Source organism: Myotis brandtii, unplaced genomic scaffold (assembly GCF_000412655.1).
Source record: "Myotis brandtii unplaced genomic scaffold, ASM41265v1 scaffold416, whole genome shotgun sequence".
Classification (NCBI taxonomy): Eukaryota; Metazoa; Chordata; class Mammalia; order Chiroptera; family Vespertilionidae; genus Myotis; species Myotis brandtii.
The window spans coordinates 1,639,696-1,666,750 of record NW_005365989.1 but is presented as its reverse complement, the minus strand read 5'-3'; the positions used below and the strand labels follow the sequence as shown (position 1 = coordinate 1,666,750).

Sequence of the window (27,055 nt, the reverse complement as noted above, 5' to 3'; positions counted from 1 at the left end):
CTATCCCTCTCCCTTCCTCTCTGTAAAAAATCAATAAAATATATTTTTAAAAATAAATAAATATATAGTGCTTACCATGGCCTATGCATGGTTTGACATGCTTAATAAAGATTAACTCATTCCATCCTCAGAATAATCCTATAATGTCTCACTATCTTCATTTCATCTGTGACAAAACTGGACTGAGAAAGGTTAAGTGTCCAAGGTCACATACCTAAGTAAACAACCACTGTAGTCACCACTGGCAAACATCTGGTAGAGTTATACTAGTTGTAACAATTGTAATCCTGTTTGAATCTGGTTTTCATTTCCTTCTTATACAATCATGCATTGTCTCTCTTGACATATGTAATGAGTATCTCATTAACAGGAATAACTGGTATTGGCAAAAGGTCATTTAAATTGAATCCACCTAAAAGCCAGGCCAAATTTTCAGAGTAAAATGTTTTTATAAAGTTTCATTGAGACTTTATCTTTAAAAAAACAAAACAGCTAAAATGGATTTATTTATCTTATAACAGATTAAAATTTTAATTCTGAATTCTTCTTTAGGAAAATAAAGAATGACTCAAATGCTGAATTGGGATGAAGCATACCTTTTCCAAAATGAAAAAAAAAAATTATGAATGCCCAAATACAACTTTTCCTCAGTGCACATTTGACCTAGCAGCATGAGTACAAAGATTTCATTATGCAAAAAATATTTTGCCCTGGCCAGTATTTCTCAGTGGTTAGAGCATGCCCCATCCCCAAACTCGCACCAAATAGTCATGGGTTCAATTCCCAGTCAAGAGCACTTACTTAGGTTGCGGATTCATCCCCTACTCCCTGATCAGGACACATGCGGGAGGCAACCAATCAATGTGTCACTCTCACATCGATCCCTCCCAACCACCCTTCCACTTTCTCTGAAAAGCATTGGAAAAATATCCTCTGGGGGGGATTAACAATATATACATATAAAATCTCAACAATTTTTCCCAAGGGCTTTCCCAATCCCTTCAACTTGTATTCATTTGAAAAATTCATTAGTCAAACCCTTGCTAATTTTCCCTTTTTCAATAGTACACTAGGCTACCAGATCTTTATTTTTGAAGGATTCACAATCCTAACTTCAACTTAGAAAGCATCTGCCTGTGTTTGTACTTGCATATCACATGATCAATATCTAACAAGCTGGCACTTGTTAGACATAATGCAATGGGCAGACACAGAGACTAGTGTTAAATAGGGTAGGATTTGGGGGGGGATTAATTTTATAAGGGGTCAATCCATTAGTGAATATCTTGATATTTATATAACTTTTGCTTTTTGTTTTGTTTTGTTTTGTTTCCTAACCAAACTCCAATTCCTAGGGATTTCAGAAAATGCATGAGCGAATTTGAGGCCCTTGTTTTCACTAGAAGGTAAATGACACACTTTTGTTTTGGTACTTTTCTAATGAGCACGGAAAGCTTTGTGGAAACGCATAAGATCTCTTACGTGACATGACGTGGTCCATGTACTGAGGTAAATACGGAGCCCAGGCATCGATGGCTTCCTTCCGGCCCGCCTGCTCAATCCTTCGCAGCTCGGCCAGAAGCAGGGCCTGCGCGGCTTCTCTGACCTGAGACCACAGATCCCAATGTGAGAAAAGCAGGTCAGTAGGTGAGCTGTTTAAAACTAGGAAGTCAGAATGAGACTATATAAACCACATTTGTCCACATGACAAAAACTACTAACCAAACAGGAAATTAAGGACTTTTAAGTGGAATAAATTGGATGCCTGCAAATCAAAGACATTTTAATTACTGTTTTCATTGAAAAATATTTTAACACTAATAGACTAAATTATGTTTGTACATTTAATCAGCTCTGGGTTTAAATTTTCTTTTTTCCAAAAGCTTTTAAAAGAGTCTTGCATGTTAATTTTGCACATTCAATTTCAAAATTTCTATATAAATATTGTCAAAAGTCGTTAGAACTATTAAATTTGTCTTCTCTTTTAGCATGAAGAAATTTAACCTTAGCTAGTGAATTTTTATAATATACATATATATATACTAAATAGGTATTGTTTACACACCATGCATGTATTAATTCACACATTCATATATACCTAAGAGATGCTTAAACAACGTGTTTTCAACAGATATATTCCCTTGTAATGAGTTCTATAGAAGAACACTAGTTTTCAAAATTGTATTATTTTTATTTTTCTTTCAACAACTTTTATTTTGCAGTTTTAGTTTATTTTTTATTTTGGCAAAAGTGCCACAGGCATGGAGTTAAAGAAGCTAGTCAATTGTCCAGTGATGTACCAATCAATTAACATTTATAATGGAAAAGGTAACAGCAGCATCTGATACGAGTCTGAATAAAAAATGTTTTTACTTATAATTGACTTTAAAGTGAATTAAAATGTTATTCAAGGCAAAACCATGAAAATTTTAGTATGCTGCAATTCCACTTGGAATAGAGGGAGGGAAGACAAGAAAAGGAGCAAATATGTTAATTCTATTTGGTAAGTTAAAAATTTTGAATGATACAAACTGCTACAGCTATATAGGTCAAATACCATAATAAGGAAAATCTCTTTAAAATGTTTCCAAGTCCCTGGTGATATTATATGCCAAGCAATATCTAATACAGCATAGTCCATTAGCACAAAATAATAGCTATCATTTATTGAGCTCCTACAGCGTGTCAGATGCTGCACTAACTATTTTACTTGCATTACCTTATTTGACCCTGACAGCAATCCCATGAGTAATATATTATTATCCCCACTTTACAAATGAGCTTCAAATAGGTTAAGTAAATTGCCCAGGGTCACAGAGTTAATAATTGGCAGAACTGATATTTAAATCCAGGTCTCTTCTAGTCCAAAGACCTTCTCCTTTTATTATAACACAGTCCCTTCTATTGGACAAAGGCTATTCTGTTAGAATTTGACTGGTGAGATTATACCTGAGCATGCGGTTTTGGGGGACGTGGGTGTATTGCATGTGTGTGTGAACACATGTGCACAATCTATAGAAAGCAATATTTAAGAACCAGTTCCATAAAGTATATGAAACTTTTTATCAAATACTTACTAGTTAAAAAAGTAAACAAATATGCAAGCAAAACACTGCTGTTTAGTACATAAACTGAAAAAAAATCATGAATCCATATTTCCTATCACATAATAAATAGGTGATAAGAAATTAGACATACGTTAATCATCTTGTTTAAAATTTACACTTGTCCAATGCCTTGTAAATGATTTTGTTTTCTGTCCATGTCACCTCGACATTACCTCCAAGCATCGATCCTGCCATCTCCGAGCGAGCATCTCTAGAAGCGGAGGCCGAAACTTGTCCAGTCCCAGCAGATCTGGCAGCATCACACAATGCATCGCAGCCAGCTGACTCCAGCCTATTAAAATGTAACATATTAAAAATACTGTAAACATTCTGGCCTTCCCTAATTCAAAGGTTTTTCTTTATGTACGTACACCAGAAACACAAAACACAGAAACACTCCGTGTGAAGTATGTGCAAATTCTACATGAAAAACACATTTCTAAATAGTCCCTCTAAAATCAAGTACATATTCAAGGATGGAAAAGCATAGAAATAAACAGGTTCCAGAGCCACAGACTTGAAGCCACTTTCAGTTACGAGGACATTCACACAGATATCCAAAGACAGGCCATGTCCATCATGAGGCCAGGCCCTCTCTCTATTACCATCGTGTCAGTCAACAGAGATGTCCCCTTCTCTGTCACAGGGCCTTTAATTAAGGTCCTTATTGATCCCTCTTCTTAGAAAGTGAATCAGATATTTAATCACAATCAGAGCTGAAATAAGTAACATATACTAATTTTGAGAGGTAGGTGAATTCAGACATTCCACTATATAGTAAACTTATCATCTGAAATTTACATAATTTTAAGCATTAATAACAAATAAGCATCATTATTTGGAATAAATGTTACTTTTTCCAAAATTCTAATCCACAATATGGAACCTGATTATATGAAGAAGACAAACACCGTAAACCACCACAGTATTTTAAAGTACCAGTATCTAGACATTCTCAAGTAATCATGTCAACCCTATTTCAAAGGCGACTGAAAAATATATATACAATAAATGCTACATTCTTTCCAAAATATATATAAAGCTACTATGAATGCATAGTAACTACCATTACCTCCTGGGGGGTAGCATTTAAAGACAAATAATCAAGAATAAGTGCAAAAACACTTGTTTACTACATCATTACAAGGTGAGTTATCTGTGATCATAGAATTTCAGCCAATCAACATTTTAAAATAATCTAAACCAACAATAATAAAAACCCTACCTCAAAATGATTATTGGGATTGTTAAAAGAGAATGTATGAGTGAGGGACAAGCCACCTATCTAAAGATCCATCCTATCAGTAGGGAAATTCTCTTCAACTGAGAATATACAATTACATTAATTAACGTGATCAGTATGTACTTTTAGATAATAAATTATTTTCAACAGAGGGATATATATTAAAGTTCTTATTGATCTCTTTTCTTAGAAAGTGAATCAGATATTTATATCTTCACCAAACTGGTGAAGATTGAACCCACAATGAAGAGAGTGAATATAGCCAAGAGCTCACAAGTTCCATTAAGCTTCCAGGCAGTATAAATAATCCCAGTGGGGTATAAAGATTTGTAGGTTCCATTTCAAAAAGACTTCCCACTAGTGTAACTCCACAGGGATAATATGATAGCTTAACTACATCTTAAAAACTAAAAGGACCCATTTTTGACTCGGCCAGAAAGAGAAATAGTAAGTAAGATAAAATAGGTGACTCCTCATCAGTTTATAATCACTGCTGCTAATCGTCATTGTGAAGACTTTTCAAATGAAAACGTAAATTAAGGGACCTGTGACATCCCCCTCTAAGCAGGGCACATGGTGTGTAAAGAGAGTAAGGTATGTCTCTCACAGGTAAGCTACAGGTAAAAATAAACTGGCAGCTCTAACACCAGGGTTCCCATGGCAAGCATTATCATGAAAACCATGCACCTCTCAACACCCACTTCACATCAAAGATTAGCATCTGGGCCACTCTTTAACAGCATTCTAGATGCAGGAAACATGGTTTATTCCAGCCTGGCATAGCATTACATTTTTATAATTGGCCCTTATCAATGACATTAGCAAATAAAGTTAGAACATGGAAACTTTACCATCTCATACATACCAAAGCAGATAAGTGTATAAATTAGATTAAAAAAAGAACATGTCAAATTAGAATAAAGCACAGATTGAAAGAAAGTTGGTAGAAGTTGAGAGGGAATACCTTCATTTACTAAGAAACAGGAATGGAAAGCAGGAGTAGAAGTGGGGTCAGAGCCAGAGTGATCAGCATCAGACCGAGCGGAAATGACAGGTGCAGGAACTTGCAGAGGAAAAGAGGAGAAATAAAAAAAGAGAGAATTGAGGTACAGCAGTTTCTGAAAAAAAGCTCAGTATTAGTGAAGAATGAAAACAAAGTTGGCAAAATATAGTAAATGTAGAACTAAAAAATGATGTTTTAATCAGACAGGCATGGTCATTAAAGATCACAGCATGGAAATGATATATTTTATTGAATAGCAATCACAGTGTAGTTCAAATTCCTCTTAAAACCAAGATCTCTTTAATATTAGATTGAATGATATATCAGCTAATATAGAAACAGTTCTAAAACAAAATAAGGCAACCATGAAAAAATGTCAACACATTAAAAATTAGCAAAGTGTAACTCAATTTTGAAAATGTATCACATAATGTAAAGTTCATATTGGTCTTACATTTTTTCTAATGATTTTCTAACATTATGTATAAATTATTTTCTAATCTTTCAAACCAATATCCACTGAAATAATTTCAATTTCCCACCCTCGTATGATCAAAACTCCATTTAAAATATGCCAACTTATAAAGAATATATGTACTATATATTCTTATTAGGAGAATCCTGACATAGGTTCATTCTTTGGAGTTCAAAAAAAAATATTTTTACTATACAAAAGCTTTATATTCTAAGAGTAATTGTTGTGAATGTTATAGTCTTTATAAAATGCTCTTTCAAAAGTTATGCTGCCAGGAAAATGGTTCAGCTTAAATTATCATATGAAAAGGCAAAAGGACCGTATGGCACACACATTCTACAACTGGGGGTCAATGTTAAGATTTAGAGGTCACCATTTGACACTTCCTTCCTATGGAGAAATTACCATATGTCATGCACAAGCATCTTCAAATTAATCCCTCTCCTTTCTTCTGCACTGAACAGCAATAGGTTTGGGCTCCTGCACAGATTAAGTATTGTCTGCTGAGTGATATGTTTGCTTTTCATGCAGTGAAGTTCTTTTGTAACCATGGGCCAGCTGCAGGAAAACAACTTTTCATAATTCCCACACCAATGCATCATAATGTCAATCAGGCACGTGTGAGGGAAACAACAGAACTAAAAGAAGTACATGAACAGGAGTAAGAAACCAAAAAGCCAACTCCATGAACCCTAAGAAGCAGATCTTGCACACAAAAAAAGTTTCATCTGGGAAGTTATTTTTTAGTATAACAGACTGCTTTTGGTCCTTATGAAATTTTAATTAGTGTATGATGCTATGCTTATAAAAGGAATAGGGCTGTTCTTAATTGTATATTTCATAAGATCTAATAATAACATTGCAAAATAATCTTGCGAAGAAATCCCAAAAATTTCTATATTCCACTGAATAATTTTATTGTCCATTTTAAATCCTGCTTAATTACAAATTCAATTATTAGAGCCTATAAAGTATTCATTGCCTCATGCAAAAAGTTGGTAAACTTTAGTGGCAAGGAGTAAAGTTTCAGGTTTTAGCTTTCATGTTAACAAAATTGTTGAGAAAGTTCCTCTGGTGATTTCCAACAGCAGGGACACTCCTGCAATTTCACATTTTTTAAAAAGTGAGAAATTGTTATGATCCCAGTAGAGATTATTAACGCTATCTAGTTTTACCCTTAATTCTGAAAGGACACTAGAAGGAGTTTCCTGCTGTTTTCCTGCAGCTGGCCCATGGTTACAAAAGAACTTCACTGCATATATATATGCCTAAGTGACCAGCTAACCAGCCGGTAGCTATGATGCACAATGACCACCAGGGGGCAGACGCTCAATGCAGGAGCTGCAGTGACTTGGCTGCTGCAGTTGTCGGGGGACACACCCAGAACCAGAGAGGAGGGAGCCTGATTCCAGGGTGTGTCACCCGAGAACCGCCCTCTCACAATCCAGAACCCCTCGGGGGATGTCAGAGAGCCAGTTTTGGCCCGATGCCTGCACACCAGGTCAAGGGACCCCACCGGTGCACAAATCTGTGCACTGGGCCTCTAGTAAGTAAATAAAAGTGTAGGGCTAAACAATCATTATCTTACATGGGTCAAATAGTGGGATTAAACTAGAATGTTTTCTCTAAGTCACAAGTCTAAAGGAAACTAGAAATGCTACTGACAAAGCTGATAGAATAATGTGTCTTAATAAAACAGTGTTCAATATAAGTATCTTTATTTTTAATGATAAAAATAAACAGATTCTGGGTATTATATTTCTGGAATCCTGTTTAAATAGACATCTCATAAAGAAAAAGCTATTTACACTACTTTAATCAGTCTATGTCATAACTGAAACTACTTTCATAATTAATTGAGAATATTGAAATTAAATGCTGCTAGAGCTTTTAACCCTACAGCTCTTAAATACATTTTTCACATACAGAAAAAATCAGCAATAGAAATAAGAAAAAGTACCACTTCCAAAATAAAAAGCTCAAGATTTAATGAAAAATAATACAGCTGAAAAAGTTATGTCTAGAACTGAACAATAGACCTGTGTCAGTCTATCCCCATGTGAGGCTGTGCTGAAACAATTTTGCCTGGTGTTTCACTAATCCTTAGGAAGACAAGCACGTTGGTAGTTGGCACGGCAGCTTTTCTGTTTTAAGAAATCAAGTGCTTGCATCCGCTATAATTACAGAGGAACAAAAATGAAATCCAAGAAGAAACATCAACAGTAAAGAATGATAATGAAGATAATGATGATGACAAGCAATATCTCTAACAAGAACAGATTTTAAATGAAGCTTTAAACTAACTAAACGTAGGGGAGCCCTGCCACTGATTTGTACCGTATAATCTGAAAGATGCTGTCAATGAATTTCGATCTAGAGCTAAAAGGGGCTGCTTGTGTTCTAATCACAATATCTGTACTTTATGTCATACCTGTGTGGGTCTGTTTCCATTTCTCTCTGAAATAACGCTCTAAAAATGTGAAAACTATACAAAATAAAGAATTTTTACTTTATAAGATAATGGTATAGTCAGAACATTTTACATGTGAAAAGAAGAACTTCTATTTTTGGCCAGGATGCAACCATAAAAAAGCAAAGCAAAATACATAAAGCAATGGTTCCAGGCCACAGGACATCAAGAGGGACTGAGAGTCAGGAAGACAAAGTGACCCTATGAACACCTCAGCTCACTGCCTTGGGGGAGTTTCTAGGACAAGATGCAAGAAGGGAGGGAGGGGTACTGAGGAAGAGCCCAGCAGTTTCCCTGAGTTGGGAAGACAGCTGAGTCTCAGGAAACTGGGCAGCTAGAATTCACAGGACAGAGATGAGAGAGCTACGAAGATCAAGGTTCTTCAGATACTCAGCAGAGTACTGATGAGTACATGTGTGTTAGGAAACAACTCCAGGCTGGGAAAGAACCTACCAAAGGGCCAGAGACAGTGCCTGCTCCTAGCAGCCTGACTGGAAAATCCCTAATTCACGGAGCAATAGATAAAGTACTCAGGAAGGGCTTGTGTTGGCGATGGGAAACAGCTAGCTTTAGACATACAGCACTGCTCCAATCACATCCAACACGTCATAAAAGCACAACAATATTTTCCATCTTTTTCCCTTTAGCCATTTTGACGGATGTATATTCATCTCTCACTTAGAAAAACACATTAACGTTAGCTGCTAAAGCTGAAGATAAATATATGCAGAAATTCCACTTTGAGTTATACACACAACAGAAATGCTTATAATGTACACTAAGATTCAAATACAAGAATGTCCATAGCAGAATTATTTATGAAAACCAAACACTGGAAATAATGCAAATGTCTATTGACAGAATGAATGGATGAATAAACTGTGGTCTATTCATTCAACAGAACACTATACAGTAATAAAAATGAACAATGAAAGTGAACAAGCCACAGTCTAATGCAACAATATTGATAAATCTCACAAAAGAAGCCAAATACAAAAGAATACATCCTCCATGACTGATTGAATTCATATAAAATTCAAAACATGGGCAAACTATGTTTAGGAATTTAAACTTAGGGGGTGCAACTACAAAGGAAAGAAAGAAAGTGATTTCTTGAAAGTCAGGATGGTTGCCTCTGGCAGGGGAAGGTCTGGTTGGGAGGGAACCTGAAGGAGGCTCTGGGAACACTGCACTGTTGTTTCCTGCCCAAGGCCGTGGTGACAAAGGTGTTTAGCTTGCACAAGTGAAGGAGGCTCTGGGAACACTGCACTGTTGTTTCCTGATAAAGGTGTTTAGCTTGCATAAATCACTGAACTACAGATCTGTTTTGTGCACTTTTCTAGATGTATATTACATTTTATATACAGTGTACAAGTATAAAGAGTTACATAACCCAAACTATTAACTTTTATATAATCTAATATAAACCATAAAATAACATATAAGCTTAATGCGAAAACTGATAAACAAGAGGGGTGACGGACCATGTGGAGTTGGAATGAAGGATGGGAGTGGTGTAGAGACTGTGAGAGCTGGTCTTCCATAATGAGAAGCCAACAGACAGTACCCAAAACTAAAATCAAGCATCCCACTTAAGGCATTAAAATACATGCCAAATAATCAGCTAAGAGAGAGAAAAGTCCTTGTCCCAGGGAAGGGGAAAATTGTAGATATGAAGTTAGAGACCTGCTGTTCACCTAGCAAATCACTGCCTCTTTAAAACCTAAAGAGGTTTAAAACTGTATAATTTTAAATCTAAAAGGAAAAAAAGAACACTCTAAAATGTCATCATTTACAAGCAGAGCCTTCATCATCCTCTCTTACTTCTACCACATCTTGTGAGTCACGACTCTCAGCTGGAAGGAACGCTCTCACAAAGTGGAAGTGACCCTGCCCCACCTCCAACTCTCTGCTGAGCTCACTTGTCAGCCCTAAAATGAGTATAAAAGATAATAAAGAGAAACTCAACCTTTCTTCTTCTATCACCTAATGAAAAAGCTACAGACAAAAGTTAAAATCTAATGATTTAAATAAAAAGAAAGGATTTTCACTTGTGGTTTGCAATGCATGAACTACTGGCAAATGGAAGAAGAATAGCTAGAGTATAGAAATATAAACTTAACAACAGGTATAAGTTTTAAAGTCAAGATGCACATAAATAAGGCACCAATGTGTCAAGTTAAGGTGCCCTTAATGCATAAAAATAAGGCCAAAGGCAGTACAATAAAATTATGTGAAATATGCTCATTTATCAATTTCTAAATAAATCTGATTTATTTTTAACTGACATCTTAATTATCTATATTTACATCTGGAATATAACAACTTTTCTCTCTCTTAACAATCTGAGACAAACAAAATGTTATGATTATACATTAGCTGTGCCTCCTCAGTTTCTACAGCTAAGATGCCATGTCAATTACTTAATAAGATTTCATTTTACCTTGTTTAATTTGTCCTTGCACAATATTTCTGGAAGTTGGAGGGGAACCCCGGGCCTTAGAAAGGTCTGGGGTGCTTGGTCTAGGTGGCCTTTCAAAAAAAAAAATAAGAAAAAGAAAAAAAATTTTTCTTTAAAGAAGAAAAGACATGTACTGGTATATATGTATTCATATTTTTATATTTCCAGAACAATTTAAAATATTACACTTTCTAATTACAAATTAATTACAAAAGAAACACATACAGACATTTTCAATTTATTTTCAATCCCAAGAAGATGGGGATTTTTGCTTGTTTTGTACCTATTAATATTTTCCATTTCAAATTTTAATATAGTAAATTAAATAATTAGCATATAGCAAGTAAGAATTTCACAGCTACAACTTATGCTTTATTCTAGCTTAAAAATATAAACAATTCAAGATATTATCAGTGACTCTAGCTTACGAAATATTTATGAACACTTCAACATACTGTTAGTGACATAAATGTCATGATTAGTTCTTCACTGTTCACTATTAGCATGCTGAGATTACAGTCCATCCCATATCATTGGTCTAAATAAGTTCATGAAACAATACATTGAGTTTAAAAGAATTCAGCCTTAAAATCTGAAAAAAGTAATAAGGCATTAAAAAAGCTTGGACACTAGAGGCAAACTATCTCATTTTGAATTCTGGCTCCACCACTTACTGCCTGTGTGACCTTGGACAAGTTACTTAACCTCTCTGTGTCTCAGTTTTCTTACCTGTAATAAAATATAATAAAAGTACCTACCTTATAGGGTTAAGAGCCTTATTGAGAAAGTATCTGTACAGTGCTTACAATAGAGCCAGACACAAGGTAAGTGCTACTTAAGTGTTTGTTAGATTTAAAAAAAAAAATCTGAACATTGTCAACTTGCTCTAAAGTATAATAAAACCACAGTTTAAAAAGTAGCCTTCATGACTTCTGGAAAACAGGAAATAGTAATTCAGGATAAGTATTCTGACTATACTCGTCAGATATTCTTAAAACAATCACTCAACACATATTATTCCTTACATATGGGTCACAATGTAGAGAAACATTTAACTAAACATACATTTGGAATTAAGTGTTGGTGCAAACGTTAGTTGGATATAATTCTAAGATTATATTTGCTGAAATGCTACTCTATAATTCGGTTATTAAAGCTGAACTGTAACCTACTCCCTCACTGCAAATTTTTTAAAAATAGCTCAACAGTATGTCTGAGTATAGATGAAACTATATAATTTTATCCGGTTTTAAACTATACATATAATTTAAAAGGGGAGAAACACTGAGATGCCCCAAAAATGCTACAGTGGGTAGAACCAAAAAAAAGGGGGGGGAGGGTGTTATAAACAGTGACAAACATAAAACAGGTTTCTTTTTCTTGAAACAAAAGAATAAAATCAAAACTATCATGGTCACACCTGGTAGGGGCCTTCTTCATATGATCACCAATAAAAGTTGCATTGGTCATACTCATCAAGGTATTTGCCAAAGAGATGACCGACAGGAGATGCTGTGTGGTGACGGCTCGAGACACCCCATACGTGCCCTTGCCTACTCCCTCCGTTGCTGGAAGCTTCCTTTCTTCTTCCGCTTTCCTGTGTGGCAGTGTACAGGCGGCCCGATTATAACCAGGAAGCATCAGTGACATATGACCGCCTCTTGATAAGAGACCGAACGACACTGGGCAGTGGGGCTTCAGCATTCCAAGGCGATCGAGACAAACTTCGTCCAGAACTTCGTTCAAGCCCCAGGCATGAAGGCAGGACATGAACAACTTTGCAGTGTCCATAGTCAAATTATATTCTAACAGGGTCAGTGGCTTCGATTTGCTGGCCCGATATTCAGGATCACTCTCCTCCCTTCTCTGCCTCATGGTCTCCTCGTCCTCCTCTTCCTCGTCAAGGAGGTGCTCCTTTATGTTCTCTTTGATGGTTTCTTTCACTTGTTGGAAGAGAACCGCTGCTCGTTTTCCAGTTAGAAAAGAGCCCCCTTTGTCTGCCCTGCCAGATGCTTTCTGCAAATTCTCAGGGGAAATAAGCGTGGTGTTTGGCCTAGAGGCTTCTTCAGTCAGGAGTTGAATAATCAGCGCTTCCACATCAAAGAAAAGCACATGTATGTCCGGGTCTGTTAGGTTTGTCTTTATTGCTTGGACCATCAGGGAGTTATGAGAATATTTAGGCAAATTTCCCTGCAATGAATATTTTTAAAAGATGGTTATAATTAAAAGTGTTTAATTTCATATATTCATTAATGAAACACTAAATAGTCAAAGGCATTTAAACACTTGTTAAGCTGTCTTTTTAAGTATCTGTACCATTAAGAGTAACTCACTAACTTTGCCAATCAGCAGCATGTACAGAATATGAACTTATACGATCAGAACTTTATGCTGAAATAATTATAAAATTGTCCATTTATTTTTAAGAAGGAAATAAAAGCTTATTATTGAAGACAGGAATCTTTTTACTCATAGAACAAATTAAAATTTGTTGCAATAACTCCTATGTAAATTCAATCTCTGAGAATGAACTATGGTTCCAGCCGAGAGAATAATGCATTTATTAGGCTTCTCATGCTTTTAAGTTGCTGCACCATCAAATCCCTCTTTGTTCTACTTCACCATCCATCTCTCCCTGTTCACAGATTCCTTTCCCTCAACAGAGAACATGTTCAAGTCTACTTAGATTCTATAAGGCATTGTTATCCTCTGACCATGCCCCTTCTTCTATATGGCTCTTTGCAGTGTCTGACATTGGTTTTGGTAAGACCAGCTTCCCAAAGAACACCTTCCTGGTGAGCCTTCTAATTCTGACCACCCTTCTCAGTCAGCTGCCCTGAAACTGAATCTTCCCACATTAGAACCACCACCTACGAGTAGGCAGCTCCCTAAATCCATCAGCAGCCAGACCAGCCTCCTGAAGAAGGTTCAATTCTGTATTTCCACTTGGACTTAGATGTCCCAGAGTGCCTCCTGTTCCATATGTCCTGATCTCCACTCCCACAAAACCTGCCCATATTCCATTTTATCCCCTCTGTCACTATCACCACATTCAGACCCTCATCTTTCCCCTAAACAGGTTCCACTACCCCTACCCTAGTCTCTCCCTACTCCAACCCGTTGTCCACAGAGCCACAGACTTCTTTCTGAAGCACAAATCTAATTATGTCAGTCTTCTTCCAAAGAACTGCCTTTATCATGGGTTATTGAAAGAAAAAGAAAGTACAAAAGTATTAAAAACTAAATCAAAATATAGGTGGCTATATCTGTGAGAACAAACTTTCCAGACATAGTTAAATTTAAAATTCACCACTATAAAAGCACTGAAAGGCAAATAAGAAATTGGAATAAAATGTGACAGAAATAGGACTGATAAAATTATAATCTATATAACAATTAAAATCAAAAAAAAAAATAAAATGGAAAAAATACCATAAAAATCAAGGACAATTCACAATAAAAGAAACATAGATAGTCTATAAATGTAAGGAAAAACTTGCTCAGTGTAGTGGTCAGGGAATAACGATTAAAATAACCACAAGATACCATTTACAAAATTAGCAAACAGTATACACTAAAAAATACTGAGCCAGGAGTACAATGAAAGTCAAAGCCAGTAGGTATGACTTTAAATTGCAGCTTTTGGCAGAGTAATTTGACAAAATACATTCTGAACCCCTGAGATTGTTTGATCCAGAATATTTATTTCTAGAACCCCATCCTAAGTAATCAGAAATGCAGACAGGATTTATGTACAAAGATGTTCAGTGAAACAGTATTCATTACTTTAAAACTGAAAACAACTTATATAATCTAACAATAAGAAAACAGGTAAATAATTTAAGAATTTAAGAATAGCCATATAATAGAGTAAATATTGCAATCACTACAAATCATGCTTTCTGGGCACATTTAACTACATGGCAAAATGACAACATTCTAATTTTAAGTGAGATAAAAATTACAGATATATGTGCATACACACACACACAGTGGTTCTGACTTCATTTATTTCATACGTAAGTACATATATGAACACGGTGAAAAACACTGAAAATAGATGAAAATGTTAATATTAATTACATTTTGTATTGAAATTATAAAAGATTTTCATTTTCTTCATATTTATTACACATAATCAATATATACTATTTTCATAGTTAGAAAGGAAAGCTCTAAGATAAAATGCAAAATCCTTCAGCACAACATTCAAGGCCCAAATACTTTCCAGCTTTCACAACAGGTTCTAGCACCAAACCATGGTTCCTCTCCCATTAACTCTTTTTTAAAAAATAAGTTTTTATTGATTTGAGAGTGAGAAAGGGAGAGGGACAGAGATAGAAACATCGAGGAGAGAGAAGCGTAGATCGGCTGCCTCCTGCACGCCTCTTACTGGGGATCAGGCCTGCAACCTGGGAATGTGCCCTGACGAGGAATCATACTGGCAACCTCCTGGTGCATGGGACCATGCTCAACCAATTGAACCACACCAGCGGGGCCCAGTAACTCTTTTATTTATTCCTTTGCCAAAAATATTTTTCTTTGCTCTACTCCAGTCCCTTCTCTTTCATCAAAACCCTAGTCCTCCCAGGAAAGTTAGTCCACAATGAATCCAGCCTCCATAACATTTTATAACTACTATACAACACGGATTTGTATGTCTTAGCTATATTTACATGATTAGTTAATTTATGTTATTTATATTTTTGTGTACTGTATGGGTACTATGCCTTACTCATCTTATATAAATCTAAACCTATCAGAGTACTTGGCAGAATGAACAAGGAACATTATAAAAATCTTTATGAAATTATTTTTAATTGCTAATCAATTCTTCTATCATAAAGTTACAAAATCCCCTTAACTTGTCTTTTCTTTCTCAAATTCTCCTCCCATCTAGAAGTGTTTCTTTCTAGTTTAAGAGATTTCAATTACATTTTATAAACCAAGGAAAAAATCTTTGCAAAGCACAAGACATCCTCCAAAATAGACTGCTGCCTACTCCTCCAAATTCATCTCTAACCACAACCCTTACATCTTCTACTGCAACCAAATTCCACAGTTTACAAGAGCCAGACATTTGTACCTTTGCAGCATTTATGCCAGCATGAAGCTCCCTTCTCAATCTCCCTACTGCCACTCAAGTCATGCTTCTACCCATTCTTCAAGAAGGATCTCAAGTGGCTGCTCTTCCAAAAATTATTTCCAGAATTGTCACTAATTCTGCTTCCTTTGTATAAATCAATGAATGATGTTTAAAGGAAGGTAGAAAATAAATACTATTTCCATTCAACAGCTAAAGAACCTTAGGTACGTAAGTAATAGATAAATTTACACTACATAAAACACAAAGTAAAAAAAAAGTCAAGACTTTGAAATTCATTCCTGTATTGAATTCACTCATAACGCATTCACTTATGTTTCTGCAAGACACTGGAGATACAAAGATAAATAAGAAGGTTTTTCTAGTCAAGGAACTCAGAAGTGACAGTTAAATAGTGACACGCGAAGATGTTATTACAATGTGGTGTGAATAGTGGTATAAATAAATGGGACTGCAAGCTGAGGACACAACCGCAAAGTGCCAACTCCTCCTTGGGTGACCAGGGAGATCCTCACACAAGGGGAACTTGAGCAATGAAAAGGCACTCCTGGCAGAAAGTTAGCAAGACGTGAAAAAAGATAAAGGCAGGAAGCATCACAGTATGGATGGTAATGAAATCACAGCTGTGATGAAGAATGCAACGGATGCTTGGGTGCTCCTAGAGAGCATGAAGGTCCGTCCACACGGAGTAAGGACTGTGTCCTGCGGGCTCGGGCCACTAACACAGTGCTTCTCAGAATCATCAGAGGTGCTTCTTCTTTTTTCTTTTCTTTTTTTAATCCTCACTTGAGGATATTTTTCTACTGATTTTGAGGGAGAGTGGAAGAGAGGAAAGACAGAGAGAAACATCAATGTGAGAGAAACACATTGATTGGCTGCCTCCTGCATGAGCCCCAAACAGGGTCAAGGCCAGGGAGAAGCCTGCAACCAAGGTACACACCCTTGACCGGAATCGAACCCAGGATCCTTTGGTTCACAGGCCGACGCTCTATCCATTGAGCCAAACCAGCTAGGACAAGAGGTGCTTTTTAAACACCAATTCCCGGGCCTGACAGCTGGCCTGAATCTGTCCCTGGGAATGGGTCAAAATCTTTCTAATTGTCTAATGCTTACTCCAGATAACTTTATGCTGTAAAGTTTGAGACCTTCTGTCTAAAGACTTGAATGAGGTGACTGACATGATCAAATTTAATTTTATAAATCTTTATCCACCAACAATGTTGGCTGAAAAGAAATTATATCAGAGTCATAAATATAAATTGGGAAGAAACAGAAGCCATCCAGGTGGGGAAGATAAAAGTATGCAATAGTCCTGAAAATGTAGAAGACAGGATAGAATGAAGAATATGTACATTACCCTTTATTTCTGTACATCACCCTTTTTTTTCTGCATATCACCCTTTTATTTCTGTACAATATCCTTTTATTTCTCACAGCATTGTGCTTTATAATTGCTTTTTCAAACACTGAATATGTAATGTCACAATTATACTTAATGCTTTGTACCTACTGACACTAATTTTACTGAATGATACATAAAATTATATATTAATAATAATTATATTATAACTAATATAACATTATTGATGTGAAAAGTGTTATTAATAATGATAGCCACCACATACTAAGCTGCTGCTATGGTGCAGGCATTAAACTAGGCATCAGGGTTGGTTATGTCACAGCAAAAGGTAAAATATCATCTAATATCAATATTAGGTAGACAGATGTGACACTAGGTATGAGGGAACAGGTAATAGCAATATTAGATAAAAAATAGAGCCTTGAGTACTTTAGCAGTTATTGTCTTTCCAGTAAAGATCTACAAAGTTTTCTTAAGAGAAAGAGAGGCCGTTTCCACCAAAGAACATAAAATCAAACACGTTTGGTAAATAAATGACTGAAGCAGCAAGAGTGGCTTGAAGAAAAAAGAAGGCAAGCGTGAGGACACAAGGTCTACTTTCAAGCTCTCTCTTCTGATGTCAGCCACATATGTGCCCCTTTCAGCACCCTCAGATCTGCCCAGATTTCTGTCTCTGTTGGAAGGTGTGCCAACAGATTGCTCATGCGCTTGGACACAGAAAGGTCATCTCCTGTCTAGTACCATGATATCTGGATGTGATTGTGTGTGACTCCTCTTATCACGACCGCTCATACCCTGCTACTGATTGTGTCACCAATGCAAAGACTACACTAATAGCAATCCAGTCAGAAAAAGAGGGTAACAAAAGGAAAAAACAAAACAATAAAAGCAAATGAGAAGAGAATGGAGGGAGACTGCAGGAAAGGAGAGAAAATGACTCATCCCCAAGTCCTATAGATGAACTCTAATTGCTGATATCACCAAGTCTTGCATATAACTTGTAATGCCTGACAATGGATTTCATAGACTTAACATATAGAGTCTTATTACAACAAAACATAGATAACCAGCAAAGTTGAGAGGGTAAGATTTCAGCTAAATGCATGGAGATGGCAGAATTAATCACCAACATGTTTGATATTCTAATATGTCACACTAAGATTAACTAAAGGAAAATGAATAAAAAGTGCATGGAGATGGCAGAATTAATCACCAACATGTTTGACTAAAGGAAAAATGAATAAAAACATTTATCAAACTCCAAGGGACCATTGGCTTAATCATCAGATATACATGTCTAGAGCAAACTAACTCATTCAAATCACCGTATATTCTTAACAATGTCAAAGGCAGGCTCTCTGACCTGGGAATTCTTCCACAGGAAGGTTAGTACGCTTGCTCAGCCACCTTTATTAAGAGCAGCTGAAATGTGTGCTCACAAACTCACTTTTTCATTACCATGGAGGAAGATTAAATTCAACTCGACAAATATTTGTGGAGTGCCTATTATGTGCAAGATGCGTGGGAGAAAATAAAACCTCTGTACTTACGGCAATAATTTAAAAACTTACTGGAAAAAAAGGCCAACAAGAAAAGCTAAATCAAAAGGTATATATAAATGAAATGGTCTCAAATTTATTGGTAAACCTAATGGCAAATGCGAAATACAAATGTGGTAGACAGTCAGACAGGCATGAGCAGAGCCAGGACAGGTACAGAAGGTCACCAGGACAGAACGCCCTGGGTGCCTAGCAATGGGCAAAATTAGGAATACAAGGACCTCGCCCTCAGGGTAACCCTCCCTCCCCTTGTATGTCGAGAGTCATGGGGTTCAGACCCTCCCCAGCCCTTTCCTCTCCCGATATGCCACTAGGAATGTTGGTTAGACCCTCTTAGCGGGAGAACAAACAGGGGGGTGGAGAACAGCCCTTAAGCATTAAGCCCCCAGGACAATGAGATTCTGACCCATCAAATACATCTAAGCCTCAGTTGTGTTTCAGCTCCAGACCCAGAAAAGCAGCAAAACCAGATAAGCAACACCTTGGCTGACCTCAGGAACAGCTGCATACACTAAGACCCTCTGCCCTGGTGCTGACCAATCGGTAGAGACCACGACCCTGAAAGGACAGGCCTGGAAAGCTGATGAATAGTCTATTGAGACCCTCCCCTGAGACCTCCGGATAAGCAACCTCTGGGCATGGACCCAGCGTGGCCTCTCTCTCTCTCTCTCTCTCTCTCTCTTCTCTCTCTGGAGCACGCCCTCACCTTTCCCTTTTCTCACCCCCACCCCCCAGGCACGTTTTCCTTGCCTCCCTCTTTCTCCTAAGCTCTAAGGGCCCTTCGTTTCCTCTGTAGCTTGTTTCCTGAGTGCATTTCTTCTCCTGCTCACTTCTTCTACCTCTGTTACTTTCTAAACTAACTTTCTCTTGTAGTCTTGACTCTGAATTCTTTCTTAGCCAGAACTCAAGTACCGAGGTTGCTGAAGCAAGGTCCAGTCTGACTCTACTGGTCTAACACCTGGCGCCACTTCACCACCAACACACACATATATATATACACTTACTTTAAAAGCTAGTAAAGCATGTATTTGACATTTTCATTATAAATACTAAGCCTATTATAACTTTATATTACCTGTATAGGGGAAAATACAGATTTGGCCATTTCAAGTACTACATAAGAAACCTGACTTAAAAATATAACTGAAATGCAACAATAGGAAAACATTATTGAACTGCTTGCTCACCACTGAAAGTGAACCTGTGGCAATCACAGAGTAGCAGGTAATGCCCAAGCTGGTTTGGCTCAGTGGAATAGAGCGTCAGCCCACAGACCGAAGGGTCCTGGGTTCGATTCTGGTCAAGGGCACATATCTTGGATGTGTGCGGGAGGGAACCAACTGATGTGTCTCTTCCACATCAATGTTTCTCTCTCTCTCTCTGTCTCTCCCCCTCCCTTCCACTCTCTCTAAAAATCAATGGGAAATTATCCTCAGGTGAGGATTAACAATAAAAAAGAGTAGCAGGTAAAATTGTCTCAAGTGAAAACCCAAGGAAAATGACAGAATGACAATCATGAGATTAATTCCTTACTCAAGCATGCGTAGTTTTTCAGCACAGACATATATATCATAAGCAGCAGCCCCCATTAACAACAACAAAAACTTACAATCTACAGAGAAGAAAATATTAATGCATCCTTTTTATAACATTTATCGTTACTATAAAATTGTAATATGCTAGATTAAATCGCATCTGCTGAAACACCAATAGCTCTGTCCTCTAAAACCAATGTTATAATGATATTTTAAGTTTATTTCATTTTATCCACTGACATAGAGAAATCTAAAACATTGGCAGTAATTTACTCTTGCACCCCTCACATCAATGGTCCTCATTTAAAAGTTTACTTATCTCTGAATCGTTTTTTAACACCATAGTTTTTTGAGGCTCTTTTAAAGTTAACTAGTAAAATAATTTATTATTTTTCCTGAAAGAGCACTAAGTCCAATCTATAAGAATAACATCAAATGGTTCAGATTTCTACCTAAACAGAGAGTTGGTTCATGCCAGTGAGCATTAAACATAAGCAGATTTTTATTCTAAAGTGCAAATCGGAAGAGTGGATCATTTTTTTTTTATCTGAATCTGCTTTGGAACCAGAGATCGACGATACTAAGAATAAGACTAGGAAATGTTATATATCTAGCTCACGCGCGCACACACACACACACACACACACACACACTTCTATAAATATCAATCCTGAAACAATAAAATAGAATAAAAGAAAATATATGTATTTAAAATATTAATATATTTTATGACTTATGTATGTATACTCATAATGCATGGTTTAAATAATTTTTAATTTGCTAAACATGGTAGAAAAACTGGCTTATTACCTAAGAATATTTTGGTAGGAAAAATAAATAAAAAAGAAATTTATTCTTGATCATGGATATTTTACTGAATAAAGAGCTTTAAAAGAACTGAAATTCTGATGCATAATGTTAAATGCAAAAGGTTCAATAAATAAATCACATTGATGTCTTAATGTACTTTTAAATCTTTCTAAAAAATTAGCTAAGGGAAAATTCCGCCATCCACTATTTTTAAAATATGGTTTTAATGTTAATGATTTTAAGTACTAGGAAAAAAGAAGAAAGGGAAGGAGGAAGAAAAAAAGAGGTGGGAGGTGCAAGGGGAAACAAAAACGAGATGAGAAAATGTTTCTGGAATGGCTATTTGGTGCCCTCTGCTGTTGTATTGCTGTTACTTAATATGAATGGTTAGGATGACGTGAGTTCTTTTTTAGAAAATCCATTTAAACTGAAATTAGACAATTTACTTATCTTAAATATTTGGTTTTAGATGGGACAAGATTTTATGATTAGATATTAATTACAATGTTATTTCACTTCCTTTTGTGCTTTCATTAACTAGTATACTAATAAGCATTAAAAAAGATTTTAAGTTTTGATATTTGGTACTGTACTATAATCTATTCCATATAATATAAATAAAATGTGAATTCTCAAAAGTAAATTATAAGTATTAAATATAAATGCTTAGATCATGCCTTTGATAAAGAAAATGTCTTCTAAAGATATTTCTACAGGCCATGTCTTACTCGATAATAATATCCAAATGGCATTAATATATTAAAAGACCAGGACATTCATATATCAGGCTTTCACACTGAAACACCAAAGAGATTGACTTGCAACTCCTCCCAAAGGGCCAAGTTATCAAAGTAACAAGACCAAGAGCCTGGGCATCCCCACTCCTCCATAGACAGACCTGCCTGTGGATCAGTTCACTTTCCTGGCATCACCTCATCTCTCTTCCAAATAAAGAGACTACCTACTCCACAGAGATGCTATAAACAGCTAACAGATTAACACAAGCAGTATTCCTTTCTCTAGTAAAACAGAGGTAATAACACCTAGCTTATTTTATCTCAAACTAATGCATTAAAAACACATCTGAATATATAGTTTAAACCAGCTGAAGTAAAAAAAACTGCTTAAAAAAAGTGCTCCTATTATAACCTATGCTCCCTTGATGCATTATGAACGAATAATGGAGAGATTCTCTCAAGCCAACCTGGTAACAAAAGGGTCCGAATAATGCAAAATGAGAAGGAGAAAAGAAAACTGATCTGCTCCACCTTGGGTCGCTGTGGTGAGTGATCTCTAACCTCAGAAATACTTACACTCAGTCGGTTCTAACCTGTTTTTAACCCTCTCTCTCTCATCACTGCTGGCCTCAGCCCACTTCGCACTGTTCTCACTTTGCCCGTTCACCATCCCCTCCACATCTGCACAGTTCCCTTTGTTGGAATATTCTTCCCCACTGTTCTTTCCGATGTTGAACCTCTACACAAATGAGTCTCTTTAGAAAAGCCTTCCCAACAACTCTTCAGGTTGGCTCATTTCCTGTGGGCTCTCTCCCCCTTAGCTCATACCTTACATAGTATAAACTTGCCACTATGAGCTGCACACTGTTCCCCACAGCAGAGCAGGAGCTCCCAGTGCCAGGGTGCACTGACTGTGGATGTGATGAATGCACTCCCCAACTGCTCCAGCTCGGGGCCTAGCTATAGTCTGCACTCAGTATGTGCTGAGTGAGTGAGTGAATGAATGAATGAATGAATCAACCGATCAAGACTAGTAAACTAATGTGTGTTGACTACCCATCGTGATTGATATTTTTAAACATGCTACCCATTTTACAACCTTATTACCTCCACTTTAAAGCTAAAAACAAATGGAGCTAAGAGGTCAGTCAGTCTGTCGCCATATTACATAGCATTAATCAATAGTTAGGGTCAACAGTTAGGATATAAGAGGAAGTCAGGGTCCTCCTGTATCTGCCTGACATTTTAATTCAAGAGGTTCTCAGTAGTGCTGCAGAGATTCTAGAGATGAGGTGAGGGGAGAGTATGTCCACCTCACACAAATCAACCCTCACATTCTGGGCCATTCACAGAGATTCATGGAACACTTGGTGCTGGGCACTGGACATACAAGGGGGAATACCAAAGGCCCTTTGAGGAGCCCCTCGTCTGGTATACAGCCGTAGTTCTCAGCTGGGCATGAGGTTCCTTTCCCTCCCCCTCCCCCCCAGCCCCAAGGGGCACCTGGGGCATCTCTGTTAGTCTCAACTGGGAGAGGGTGCTGATGACATCTAGTGGGTAGAGACCAGGGATGCCACTACACGTGCTGCAATGCGCAGGACGCCCCCAGAACAAAGAACTGTCCAGCCCAAAATGGCAGTAGTGCGGAGTTTAAAAACCCTGATACAGAGAAACATACATGTAAACAAAGATATCTCCTCGCTTCCACATAGAGAATAAGTACTGGGCTGGAAACATAAACCAAACACCAGGGCATCAGAGAAGATATCACTGACTCTACTAGACTCGGCAGCATTACGTTCAGGAGCCTTTGCAGAGACAGTGGTCATAGAACTGAGGCTCATGAGATGAGTGGAAGTTAGCCAGGGGAAGGGGGAAGACAGGGGCACTGCAGGCACAGCAAATAGCGAGTGCTCTGTTTACTGAATGCAGGTGAAGGAGACTGGGACACCAAGTTACAGTGCCCTGTGAAAAACTAAAATCCTGATTGATACCGACAGATCCCCTTCTTTTGTCTCTGCCTTTCTTTCATCTCCCTCTTCCTTTACACCCATCTATTCCCCTAGAACAGTGGTTCTCAACCTTCTGGCCCTTTAAATACAGTTCCTCATGTTGTGACCCAACCATAAAATTATTTTCGTTGCTACTTCATAACGGTAATGTTGCTACTGTTATGAATGGTAATGTAAATATCTGATATGCAGGATGGTCGTAGGCGACCCCTGTGAAAGGGTCGTTCGACCGCCAAAGGGGTCGCGACCCACAGGTTGAGAACCGCTGCCCTAGAAAATAGCACTTCCACCAAGGCGGATTGCTGCCAGATGTGATTGTGATTGAGGTGTGACTGTGATGAAGGAAAAGAGGTATCTTTATACAAACTCAGGAGAGAGAGAGATGTGTGGAAGACATTACCAGAAGGATCTTTGGATATACTTTGCCTCTTCCAGTTTACTGAGAGCACTGCATAGAATTCCAACTTCAACCACTACAAACCACATATACTTCTTGGACACTGCAGTAAACTGCCTCCCTCAGAAGACTGACTGATGAATATGTGTCCACCTGAAGTTAATTTTAGGGCCTGCAATACCACGTCACATAAATCATCTTATGATATGAATTTCACATCTGAAAATTTGTAAAACCTCAAAATCATTGTCACTGGCTCGCAGCCTGGTTTGCCATCCATCATTCTGGGAGATTTCACCACCTATCTAGGTCAGTGATTTCCAACGTATGGTCTGCAGCCCTGGGTGGCCGCGGGGCTCCCTTATGGATATAAAACCATTCAAAGTTGGAAGGCAAATGGCAATGTTAAACCCAGGGTCATTTAGCGAGCTATTAAGGTCACATGTGCTAATTATGCTACAGGTTGCTATTTCTATACTTTGCTATTTATAATTTTAACTTGGCATATGACCACAGTTTTTAGACTTTCATCACAGCCCATCTCCAGCCATCACTTGATTATATTCTCCTTTCTTTAATGTCCCCTCCTCCAAGAAGCCAGCCCTGATCACTTCAGGCTAGGGCAGATTTCTGCAATACTTTCTGCATTCCTCAGCCATCTCACTTACTACACTGCATTGTATTTATCTGTTTATAGTTCCTGGGGGTAAATATCATGTCTTATTCATTTTGGTTCTCCAGGGCCTAACACAGTACCTAGTAGCCAACAATGTTTACTGAACTAGACTGATTCAATTCTCTAACAGAGCTTAGAGCTTATAAAAGTTGAGAAGTTTGAAAATCTCTTATATAGTCTAACAAAAAAAAAAACCAATAATTTCAAGCACATTAAAACAAAAGAAATTACTTTTTACCTAAAGTACTAACATATTCATATTTAGCCACAAATCTTTATACTTCTACCAGATTTACTCCACAATGTCTTCAAGTTTCCAATTAAGAGTTAAATAGAAAGTGTCATATACAAGGGCTGGAAAGATCTGACTGCTGAGGAGGGCATAGGGCTTAATCTATCTAGTGTTCCTGAGAGGAAACCAAGATGGCGGAATAGGTATCTAGTGTTCCTATTCTCTCAGCAATCTGCCATTTGATTTATTATGTGAGATGGTAAAAGAAATTTCTCCTTTGCTGTATCTCACATAAGCTGCACAACAATCTAAATTTCTCGTCAGGTAGCATCGTGCATTAATCTATTGCCAAGGAAAAACAAAACTATCCTGAATTTAAAACCATCTTAAAATAAGACCGCCTTTTCTTGGTTGAGAATTATATTTAAAGGATATAGCCTAAGAAATCCAAAACACCAATCAGAAAGAATATACGCACCCCTGTATTCACAGTGGTGCAATTTACAATAGCTAAGTTCTAGAAACAGCCCAAGTACCCATCAGTAGAGGAGTGGATAAAAAAGCTGTGGTACATTTACACGTGGAATATTATGTAGCTGTAAAAAAGAAGGATCTCTTACCATTTGAGACAGCATAGAGCAGCGGTTCTCAACCTGTGGGTCGCGACCCCTTTGGGGGTTGAACGACCCTTTCACAGGGGTCGCCTAAGACCATCGGAAAACACATATATAATTACATATTGTTTTTGTGATTAATCACTATGCTTTAATTATGTTCAATTTGTAACAATGAAAATACATCCTGCATATCAGATATTTACATTGTGATTCATAACAGTAGCAAAATTACAGTTATGAAGTAGCAATGAAAATAATTTTATGGTTGGGTGTCACCACAACATGAGGAACTATATTAAAGGGTCGTGGCATTAGGAAGGTTGAGAACCACTGGCATAGAGGGACCTGGAAAGTATTATGCTAGCCAAATAAGCCAGTCAGAAAAGGTAAGTATCACATGATCTCACTCATATGTGGAATCTAATGAACAAAATAAAATGATGAATAAAATAGACCTAGAGATATGGAAGCATGGAATAGACTGGAATTTTGGAGGGAAGACTGGGGTGGGAAGGTGGGTGGGGAGAGATTAACCTGGGAATTTATATGCATATATGCATAGCCCATGGACACAACAAAAAGAAATTTAAAAAGAAATTTATTTAATGTGAACTATAAATTCCATTCATAAATCCATTAAACACCTATTATGTGCAAGACACAGGGCCAATAAGGTTAGTTAAGTTTTAGGAAGAGGACTTCCCTTGTATACATCATTATAGATAGTGTTATGCAATGACTATGAAAAATCCTTGGTGTCTAATCCAAGGATCCTAAAAAATGGAAGAAAATCAAAAACCCTGTAATCACCAAAAAATTTAGTAAATGCCAATGAAATATGATTAAATATGTAGTTAGTTTTGAGAGTTTAGTTGCAGGAGGCAGCTGATCAATGATTCTCTTTCATCATTGGTGTTTCTATCTCCCTCTCCCTTCCTCTCTGAAATCAATAAAAATATATTAACAAAAAGAAAATGAATGCTTAATACTATTTCTCCTTCACTAATTCATTTCACTGAATTTACACTTAACATCAAGAATATAGAAACTTGGAGAGAAACCAAGATGGCGGCATAGGTAAACACCTGAAATTGCTGCCTGGCACAAACACTTCAAAAATACAACTGAAAGACAAAACGGACATCATCCAGAACCACAGGAAGGCTGGCTGAGTGGAAATTCTACAACTAGAAGGAAAGAGAAAAGCACACTGAGACTCAGAGGAAATGCGGAAGTAAAGTGCAGAGGTACGGAGGC

The 27,055-nt window shown here is 37.2% G+C and overlaps 1 protein-coding gene across 6 annotated transcripts in view; it reads right to left on the bottom strand.

The window, feature by feature from the left end:
• WDR7 (WD repeat domain 7) overlaps nucleotides 1-27,055 on the bottom strand; it is a 302,241-nt gene that overhangs the window by 199,116 nt on the left and 76,070 nt on the right. For 5 of the 6 annotated variants that reach the window (XM_005873636.2, XM_005873634.2, XM_005873637.2 and 2 more), the window contains 5 exons: nucleotides 12,180-12,949; nucleotides 10,742-10,830; nucleotides 5,315-5,413; nucleotides 3,281-3,399; nucleotides 1,483-1,606 (listed from right to left, as the gene is read on the bottom strand). In XM_005873636.2, coding sequence (XP_005873698.1) covers nucleotides 1,483-1,606; nucleotides 3,281-3,399; nucleotides 5,315-5,413; nucleotides 10,742-10,830; nucleotides 12,180-12,949 — 1,201 coding nt within the window. The remainder of the gene's footprint in view (nucleotides 1-1,482; nucleotides 1,607-3,280; nucleotides 3,400-5,314; nucleotides 5,414-10,741; nucleotides 10,831-12,179; nucleotides 12,950-27,055) is intronic. The other variant, XM_005873639.2, reaches the window with a different exon arrangement.